General features: G+C 41.1%; 1 protein-coding gene across 1 annotated transcript; it reads left to right on the top strand.

The window, feature by feature from the left end:
• Window positions 1-367: 367 nt before the first annotated feature.
• Window positions 368-9376, top strand: LOC105626704 (serine/arginine repetitive matrix protein 2-like). Its single transcript, XM_012208001.1, has 9 exons — window positions 368-395; window positions 1585-1673; window positions 1885-2049; window positions 2144-2260; window positions 2352-2690; window positions 2783-3345; window positions 3426-3571; window positions 3672-5044; window positions 5411-9376. The coding sequence occupies exons 1-9, from the start codon at window positions 368-370 to the stop codon at window positions 9374-9376; spliced, it is 6786 nt and encodes a 2261-aa protein (XP_012063391.1).
• Window positions 9377-10577: the final 1201 nt, after the last annotated feature.

The following is a 10577-nucleotide window of genomic DNA, read 5'->3' as shown; positions in this document are numbered from 1 at the left end:
ATATATATATATATATATATATATATATATATATATATATATATATATATATATATATATATACATACATACACGGCCGGGCGGCGGAAGTGTTTTGCTCGATTCTTCTCGTCGCGCGCGCAGTTCGTGCGCTACACGGATTAACACGGGGCCTTTAGATCGCTGCCGCCGTTTCGATCCCATTGACGATCTCCCGCCGAGTCGTCGGGGTCGTCGGGTACGGCCCATCGAGGAAGCCAACTCGCGTTCGTATCGTCACAACCCGGAGACACCTCCCTGACACTTGGACGCCAAATCTTCATCGAGCCCGTCCGTGTCCCGCCCTGGACACGCTGATTCGCCCGATTCGCCCGCCACACGACGGGTTATGTTTCCCACCTTCATCGGGATCCTAGGTGAGTCCACCGTCGCGCCGGTCGTCCTACCGGACGGCACACGCGTGACGAATTACCGGCCGATATATATCTGTATCTATATTATTCCTTTTTGCGACGCTGTAAGCGATACTAGAAATAGTTTGTGGCAGCAGGTAGAGACGAAATTCCTGATCTTCAGCTACGAGATATTCTCCTACTTTATTACAAGAGTGTTTTAAGTCGAAGGATGTTGATTGAACACACAATGTACATTTATCAATTCTTACTGAATTTATATATAATATTTCTTTCAGAAATTTGCATGAATTTATTTCTCTATTGGAAAATTTCTATAGTTCAAAGATTTTATTATTTTTTTATTTTTTATTTTTTTTATTGTGAAGTTTATTCTGTTACGAGAGCCTGAATGTTTCAAGTCGAGGGAAGTCGAGGGAACGATGTACATTTATAATTGTTATTCAATCTATGTATCCATTCCAGAAATTTGCATAAATTTATTTCTCTGTTTTGAATACTTCAAAAGATTTTTTTTTTTTTTGGAGTATTTGACAAGCAATCACTGAGATGTTTAAAATTGTAAAATCATTGCTCCATTTCAGTAATTAAGTTTATCTCTTATCGTGTGTCTTTGATCGGAATTATTGAAATGAATTAAGGTGGATTTGTAGAGTGAATGGTGTATTAATTGTTATGAATAGGTGATTGTGTTTTGATAAATTAAATCAAGTCTAGGGGTAGTTTTTCGCAAATTTATATATTTAAGTGTAGAAAAATAAAAATAATTATTCGTGTTAGAATTTAAGAAACTTGAAGACAGACGTGATCTTGAAAAAAAATTATTTTATATTTAATAGCCATTTCAGTTTAGATTTTTAAACATATCATTTATTTTTGTTGTTTGTTTAAGAAAAAAAATATCAAAGTTGTCTATTTTAATTCAAAGAATATCATTTTTAAATGTAATGTAAATTATATTTAATGAGAGGATATAAATATTTTGAAAAGGGAACTTTTCTCAATGTATTCAAATGGAAAATATTTAGAATTAAGATTTATTGCTAATTAGAGTGTAGTATTTTCTCAAATAATTTTAGTTAAGATTCCAAATAGCTTCGTCTAAGAAATGGGTATAGTTACAATAACGTCCATTTCAAATAGACAGCAGGATTAAGATCAAGGAACTTTTAACTGTTCCTTTATTTTTTAGACATTCAATCGTGGTGGGAGGTGCCAAGTATAGCACACTTTTGCTCATTATTTAGAGCTGCCTTCAATCTTCTGGATTTTGATATTGAGGTATCTAATCAAATGCTAACTCTCTTATGAGTAAGCAGCGTATGTAAAGCCCATTAGTACCGCTTCAGCATTTAGGCAGCGAAACAGCTGTCATGCTTCAGCTTTAATCTTATTATTTATTGGCTTATACATCATTTTGTTCTCTTCACTTCACTATACTATATGAATACTATATGCAAAATGTGTTCCAATGTTAACGTCAAAATTGTAGGATTTGGAAGAAGCTTTATTGACGGACGGAGGTACCGAAGGACGGCTGCTTCAGGAACTCATAGTAAAGTTACTGGAGGGTTGCTTGCCAAACGACACTCGCAATGACATCTCCACTTTTAATTATCAGATGTTTCTGCGTAGACTTTTCCGGAAAAAATGTCAAGTATGTATTAATCTCAGTGTTGGATGTTGCAATGCATAATTGTCAGTTGCTTGATTGAGTAAAATGTAACTAAAACGTTTGTATATTCGCACAGGAATACAAATGTGAAAATCCTTTCAATACAGACGTAGATTTTGAATTGTTACCGCTTCGTCAAAAAGTAGAAATCTTACGTGCACTCTGTGACTTCAGGCTCGACGCCGAAGACGTAGTACGTAATCGATCATTGCAAATTATTACTATAATTTTACATATGCGTCTCTTAAATGATTATTTGTAATCAAATGTAAAATTAATACTAGGAGCAGTCGTTGAGCAACTTGGACTCGGATAGTCTGCGAGTCGAACCTTTGGGACATGATCGTAAGAATTCTGCCTACTGGTACTTCTACGGCACTCGATTGTACCGGGAAGATTACATTGATACTTCTAACAGTGCCTCACACAAGCAGAAAAGTAAACCAAGAGATAAAAAGCGTAAAAAACGACGGAACAGAGTGGCGAAGGAGGAACAGGAAGAGGAAGAGAAGGAGGAAACTAGTTTAATAAACAACGGTAACGACGGACGAGAGAGTGTTTGGCAAGTTGTTTGTTTTACCCAACAGGATTGGAGCAGATTGGTTGAAAAATTTCGTGATTCGGTAATAATTGTTCCTCTATTATAAAATCTAACAATAAATTATTATTGTCAAATTGGAAGTAAAATTATATATTTTATATGTTTATATTTTAGGAATACGACACCGAACGCAAACTTTATCGTACATTGTCCGAAGACTTTATGCCGGAAATACCAAAATTGTTCGATTTAAAAGAGAAACAGCAACGACGTAAGCTATTACAGCGTAATAGCTCGCGAGTGCTTCGTAGCCAGGAATCTGCTACACAGATGGATGCAGTCATGGTCAGATCCAAGATCAGGACTAAAACGACCAAAGGAACTAAAAAAGGCACGCAAGCTTCAAAATCTTATATTAAGGAGGAGACTTCTCCGCCATTACCGACGCCACCGGTTCAGAAAAAAGGACGGCAAACAAACAATTCTTTGGCCTCGGCTGTCGGTCAAATTGTAATTCATACTAGGGATGAAGTAGAAGACTTGGAAAAGAAGAAGGGTATCGGTAATCATGGCGATGGTAATTACGTATCTCATAATTATGGCTACAAATATGGCTATTCCTTCGGTATTGAGGAGGAGGAGCGTTGTGTTGGCATGCACAAAGTTCTTGAAAGTGTCAAAGATCATGTGGATGCCTGGCCATTTATTGAGCCTGTGGATGAGGATTATGCGCCAAGGTACAATTTCACACATATCTCAAAGTCGTGATTAATCATATCTGATATTAAATTTTTAATAATGTGAATAATTTTTATAGATACTATAGTGTGGTACGCAGGCCAATGGATCTTAAAACTATGGAAGAGAAATTGGAAAATGGCTCGTATAAAAGTTTAAGTCAATTTAAACGCGATTTTCGGCTTATCGTTGACAATTGTAGGCAATACAATGGCTCAGATAATGGTTTGTAATGCTTTTATCCAATTTAAAAATTTTTTTGTATCACTAGTGTTTACATATATTATTATATGTAAAATTTAACAATATATTTTATATATTTCAGAATACACGGATATGGCGATTAATCTTAAGGAAGCCTTTGACAAAGCCGTAAGTCGATATTTAGAATCAGAGACATCCAGTGATGAAGACGCTACATCTCCTCGATCACTGGCCGGATCACCTACATCTTTATCATATCCTTCACGTCATTTATCTTCTTCGCACCATAACGCACGTAAACGTTCGAAAAAATCAACAAAAAAATCCAAATCATATAAACCTGAGAGTAAAACAAAGTCTAAGAGTAACGAAAAAGTGGACGAAGATGAAAAGAGAAATAAAAGTATTAAAGTTGCGAAGAAAAAAAGAGGAAAGAAAAAAGGTAAAAAAGTAAAAGAGGAAGAATTGGACGAGGATGAAGAGGAACAAGAAGATCAGGAAAGCGAAGATGCAATATCTGAGACTAGTATTGTAACGTCAAAGAGAAGAAAAAACGTTGATGTAAATAGTTTACTTAAAACCAAAAAACAACCTAAGGAATCTGAAGGATTAAAAACATCTAACAAAAAGGCGAGCAAAGAACGACATCAATCGAAAAAAGATTCGGAAATTGTGCGATCTGCCAAAGAAATGAAAGAAAACAAAAAGCGAAAGGAGGATTTCGAAGAAGATTACGAATCTCCAGTAATCGCGAAAAGTAAAAGTAGAAAAATAGAAAAGAAAGAACTTGAAGAAATCGCGATATTGACAGACAATACGAAGAAGAGTAAATTAAAAAAGATCGAAGTCGAAGAAAGTGACACAGTATTTGAGGAAGACAAAAAACAATCTTCCCATGTTAAAACGAAAAAGAATCGTAAGAAAGAAAAGTCGAATTTAAAGACTGTAACCAAGTCTGATGAAAAATCCGACAAGAGTCATATAAAGCAAAAAAATAAGAAATCAAAACAAAAAGAAGAATTAAAAAATGGAGAATTAAAAAGTCAAACAGATTCCAAAGATGTAGAATTAGAAAGTGCTTTAGATTCCAAACATACTCACATCTCCAAGAAGCTCTCCACATTAATTGGTAATAAAGATGTAGACTCACTCGATAGTTTAAAAGATAAGATAAGCGATAGAAGACGGGAGGAAAAATTGAAAAACGAAAAAGAAAAACAGAGGAAAGCGGGGAAAAGTGACACTCATGGTGTCCATTCAAAAAAAGTGCCTTCAAACAGTAGTACTTTCCACGACAATGATAAAGACAGTGCAAAGCGATCAAAGTCGAAGAAAAGTACGAAAGAAGATAAAACAGATGACACGAGTAAGAAACATGACCCGGAAATCAGTGAAAATAAGAAAAGCACTCATGCTAAACATACCAAAGGACTAGGAGCAGAAGAAAACGCTACGATTCAAGCATTAAATCAAGCGACGGAGAAAACACTTCATGTAAGCTCACAAGATATTATCTTCAAGATTATTATTTTGAGATTTTTATTAAAATACATATATGCAAGACATTAATTACGTTAACATTTTTTTAAATTTAGAGCTTATTTTTTTTCGAAAAGTAACACATCTGAATGTAAACTAATAGTTTTTAATTTTTAATTCTATTCTCGCCGAGATTATTTTTAATTTATATATTGATAATTCTGTGCACATATTATTAAATATACTGACAAGAATTATTTGACACATTAGATTATAACAACAAGATATTTTCAAACATGCTTAATGCGAAGATTTACATTTTCTTTTGGTATTTACATTCTGTGAACTGTACATACTGATTTGACTTATTATATGCGATAGGACATTAACAAGTGGCTTGACGACGCGCCCAGACTTTCGGGTTTCTCCTCTGGTAGTGATTCGCCAGTGCTTCATACCTCTTCGATGGAATCCAATCGATCAGGATCCAAGGTCGAGGTTGCGCGAAAGAGACCAAGCTCTATCAAAATATTTAGTCCTCATGGACCGAGTCGACCGAAGAAGATACAGCGCACGATCGATCGTTTGCAACCCGGTAAAAGTAAGGGAAATTTACTTTTGAAGAAACCGCTTAATGTGCCCAATGCTAACACCAATGATTCCGCGAATTACTCTACTAGTGATAACGATCAATCGAATAAGGATAACGACGAAGAGCCGAAACTCAGTTTAGGTACTGTGCTGAAAAACGTAGATTCCATCCAATTAATCTGCAAGAGTTTGGTGTCGTCACCTAATCCTAATTTGTCGAACGACGAGGAAGAGGACCATTCTTTTACTACAATTCAAACGGCTGTTAAAGAAGAGAAAACAAATGTTAAAGAAGTTACAAAGACATCGAGCACAATAGAGGAAAAAGAGGCGGTTCGATCTGGTATGGAAGAAGCACAGAAACCGAAATCCGCCACACCAAATTTGAGTGCCTGGATCAAAGCCTTTGGAGCGCCAAAATCAAAAAAGAAGGACGAAGAAGCGGAAGAGGTCGCGATAAAAAAGGATGGGGATTCGCAGGAAGCGTTTTGCGGCAGGCAACGACGGCTAAGCACCGGTGGTAGCAGTGTTAGTGAATCAGTATCTAGTTTCTCTCAGGAATCTCCACCGGCGCCACGCGCGGCCCATTCCCCACAGTGCCAACCCGTAATAACTCCAACTGAACCGATAAGAGGTGCGGGATTTTATCAGGATGCACTGTCAGCTGGGAGCAGTCCCTACAACAGTCCCTACTACGCGACCCCACCGAGATACAGCGCGCAATTGCCACCCACTCCATCACCGCAAAACCATCCGTTATCCCCGGCCTATCCATCTTACGAGCAACCACCGTCTGTCTATCCTCAAGTACACGCGCAGCCGCCATATCAATCGCCGTATCAGAAATCTTCGCCTCAAGATAATGCAGAAGCATACCCACAAATGTCTCCACAACGTTTCCCGCAACAGTTATCAGCTAACAATCAAAATCAATCACCCGTTTATCCTCAACACTCCCCGCAAGCGATACAGCCAGTTTATCCTCAACCGTCGCCTCAGACACCACCATCGAATTATTCACAACCCTCACCGCAACAACCATCTACCCCGAATTACTCGCAGCCGTCTCCACAACAGAACGCGGTCACTAATTATTCTCAGTCTTCTCCCCAGGCGGTTACCAATTATCCGCAAGCTTCTCCACAACAGCAGCACTCTCCCTACTCACAGTCCTCTCCTCAAACACCACCGAATTACTCACAACCATCTCCGCAACAGCATTCTCCATATGCGCAATCCTCACCTCAACAACCTGCTGGTTATGGTCGTTTGTCGCCGCAACCACCGCCTGCGAATTACTCTCAATCTTCTCCTCAACCACCCAACGCGTACGCACAGCCATCTCCTCAGCCACCAAATTTCTCTTCGCAGTCATCGCCACAAACACATCCCGCTAACTATTCTCAGCCGTCGCCGCAACCTCCGTACCCAACTCCGCAACACGACCGGAGTTACTCGCAATCATCGCATCAGCAAATTCAGACTTTTCCCCAGCATTCGCCACAAGCATCATCTCCGTTCTCCGAACCGTCGCCGCAGAACAGTCCGTATTCCCAATCGTCGCCACAATCGCTGACCAATTATCCGCAGTCGTCTCCCCAGCAACCGGCATCGTACTCGCATCCGCTACACTCGCCGCAGACACCGCCAAATTACTCGCAGCTTTCACCACAACAGACATCCGGAACGGCAACAGCGACGGCGGCAGCAGCAGCAGCAGCAGTAGCAGCAGTGAATTATTCGCAACCATCGCCTCAGTCTCGCAATTATCCGCAATCTTCTCCTCAACAAAAATCCACGTGCAATCCTGCACAACCACCACAACAATCACCAGGTTATCCTCAATCTTCTCCACAACAGACTGCCAATTACTCTCAGCTTCAGTCGTCGAAGAACTCGGAGGAATACGCTGCTCAAGCCACGGTATCACCTGCGAGTTATCCTCAAGACTTCAAGCAAAACCCTTCATACATTCAGCAATCACCTACAATATCGTCATCTGTAAATGAAGCTGAACATCGGACGGAATATCTGAAGTCTAACACTACTGAGAAACCTATGACGGGCGATCAACAGAGAAATTTTCCCGTTCAATCGGAGTCATTAAACTTGAATGCGAATCATCAGATCTATCAATCGTCGAGTCAGTATCCTCCAACGTATCCGAACAGTTTTTCCAATATCGAACTTCAGAGATCTGTTTCGAGACATGGCGGTCAGCAACAGACACAGCAACAACAACAATCGACACCGCAAGAGTCACGTACCGGTTTCACCGAGATACAGCCACGCGGTTTCCTCGGCAAAGCACCATCCAGTGGTAGTGATCAATTACCCACGTCTGCACCAGATCAGCCGCAGTTGTTGGCATTCCAACAGAACTTGACAACAGCCCATGAATCGCTCTACCCAAGCGGTTTCCAGCCATCCGGTTATTCACTACCGCCACCGAACTCGAGGCCGGTGTATCCTAGTCCGCATTATTTCGACGCCAGTTCCAAGTCTGCCGGTGGTGGAGGAGCGTCTGGTAGTCCCTCCAGCAATCCTCCTCCGATGAAGAAACGCGCATACGAGCCGCCTTCCACTGAGTCCAATACGCGAGGTCTGCCACAAGAGAGCACAGTGACGCGTCCGAGTCAAGAGCAGTTTCCAAGTTTCGAACCGATGATGACTCTCTCGCAACCGGAGACTGTATCGGTCAGTCAGTTTGATGGCACGCCGTTCGTCGGTGGCCTGGTCGATTCTATGGCAACCAATTCGGCGTATGCGCGACTTAGCCTCGGTCTAGTGGGTCGAACATCAGGTAAAGAGCAGCAGCAATTATTAACGATTCCACGACCACCACCTGGGACGAAGCCAGAGCATCTCGCCGCTTATGGTCGCAGTGCCGCGCCTGCCGAGCTTGAACAGCTTAATCTGCTACAAAGTTTACAGGCGGCTAAAAACAGCCAGGGTATTCTCACTATATCACGACGAGCTGGTGAAAGCGATGTGCGAGGGACTCCCATGGCCACGATAACGCCTACTGTGACGCCGTCCAAAACGAAGAGGAACCGGAAAAGCAAGCATCCGCAACAACAAGAACAACCAAGCGCGACAGTCGCGGTGACGACCGTAGCGACGACTTCCGTCGTCGCAGCGGCCGCCGATCAGCAGCAAACGGCAGGAATGCCTGCTTTCCCGCAGTATGCGACCGCATCCGCCGCGACCGCGGCCGATTCTATCAGCGCCTTGAAGACAGCCGCGGTGGCGGTACCACCGCCCGCAGGTAGTGCCTTCAACTTCGCCGCCTCCGCCAGCGGTGCGACCACCGGCCACGCGCCGCCATTCCCCTACGACAAGGATGCTACCGCGGCGGCTGCGTTTGCCTTCCTAACAGATGAGTTTCGCAATCCGGGCAGTTATTACAACATGGCTCTGCGACAGCAACAACAACAGCAGCAGCAACAGCAATCGCAGCCGCCTATGGTACCACCGACAGTGACCAACGCCTCAGGTCAACCGACTGCCTGCAACAAACTCAGTAATCAACCACCACCGAGGAATTATCCGCCGCCTCATTCATTCCTCCACTCGGCTGCCGCCGCAGCTGCCGCTCAAAGATCAGCAGCGGCGGCGTATGTCCCGCCGGTCTCCGCCTACGTGACGCCGCACGGACCCAATCTGACGGTCGACCAGGCCGCCTATCAACAATATATTCATTCACTCTACGCCCTCCAGCCACCACCACATCATCACCGACCATCCTGGCTTTAGCCACTAAGATCACTGCAAAATCGGTTCGTGATTCGATGATGACACATTAATCTTTTAATGGATTTTGAAACATTTCCGCAACGAAGGAAGAGCGTTCGTTTGAGATCCAAAGGGATACCAAATATTAATCGAAAGTCTCTTGGCGAGCGCGCGAGAGAGCAGTATGCCCTTTTTGTCTTATCTTATCTTTTTTTTTGTAACTTACAAGGGACATTCTCCTCGCGACTTGTCTTTTCTATTGTTTTTTACATAATTGACGTCGTATCCGTAAGGCTCTCTAGGTGAATAATCGTTTGTAGATTTCTTTGACTGCAGCTTCCTTTTTACGAGCAACCGTAATAACTCGAGTAACTTTGACACTTTTACACCGTTCGTCGAAAGCGGAGAAGCTTAGCTTCAAATATGTACATAAAGGACAAGTCTACTTTCGATATAGGAATTTTTGATAGTTTTCTAAAACAAGATTAACCGGCAGGTTCAATAGCTCTAAGTCGAGATCGCTAGCGCCGAGAGTAAGTCGATTCATAAGTCGTCTATCAAAAGTTCCTCCGTATGTAACGTCTGGGAAAACATATCCGCGGATAAATAACGTAGAATATAATACATTGGATGCTTTCTCCAGCGAGATACATATGTGACACAGTGAAATTATTTCATCTTTGTTTAACACGTTCCATACCGCCATGAGTCACTATTGACCCATGCTGGAGTTTTTCAGACCATTTGATATATTTTTTGCTTCTATATGAAAAAATGTAAAATAATTTCTTATATATCATAAATAGTTACACAATTATGATATATGACAAAATGTTGAGCTTTCTACTTTATAACAATTTTTTATAACTTTTTTAATTATTATGAAATATGTTATTTTTTAAACAAATATAATAAACATAAAAATACCGTCATACAGTGTGGTCAAATCACTTTGTATGTATTGACGCAGCACAAATTATTAACATTGGCGAACAACAAGAATAAAATGATTCACTGTTACACTACAGAACTGTTCTTTTTAATTAAAGTTCTTATACGGTTCATGTTTCTTCCTTTTGTCCATGTTGAAGAGAAAAAGAGAAAAGATGAATCGTGCAAAAAGTCAACTAAGAAAACAGGCCTTATGTTATCTGCAAAACAATTTTGCTGGAAAGTACTCATTACATATTCGCGTGTACAATGTATGTACACGTATATAATA

Source organism: Atta cephalotes (assembly GCF_000143395.1).
Source record: "Atta cephalotes unplaced genomic scaffold scaffold00006, whole genome shotgun sequence".
Taxonomy (NCBI): domain Eukaryota; kingdom Metazoa; phylum Arthropoda; class Insecta; order Hymenoptera; family Formicidae; genus Atta; species Atta cephalotes.
Note: the sequence above shows the minus strand (reverse complement) of the source record. Positions and strands in the feature narration are given on the sequence as shown.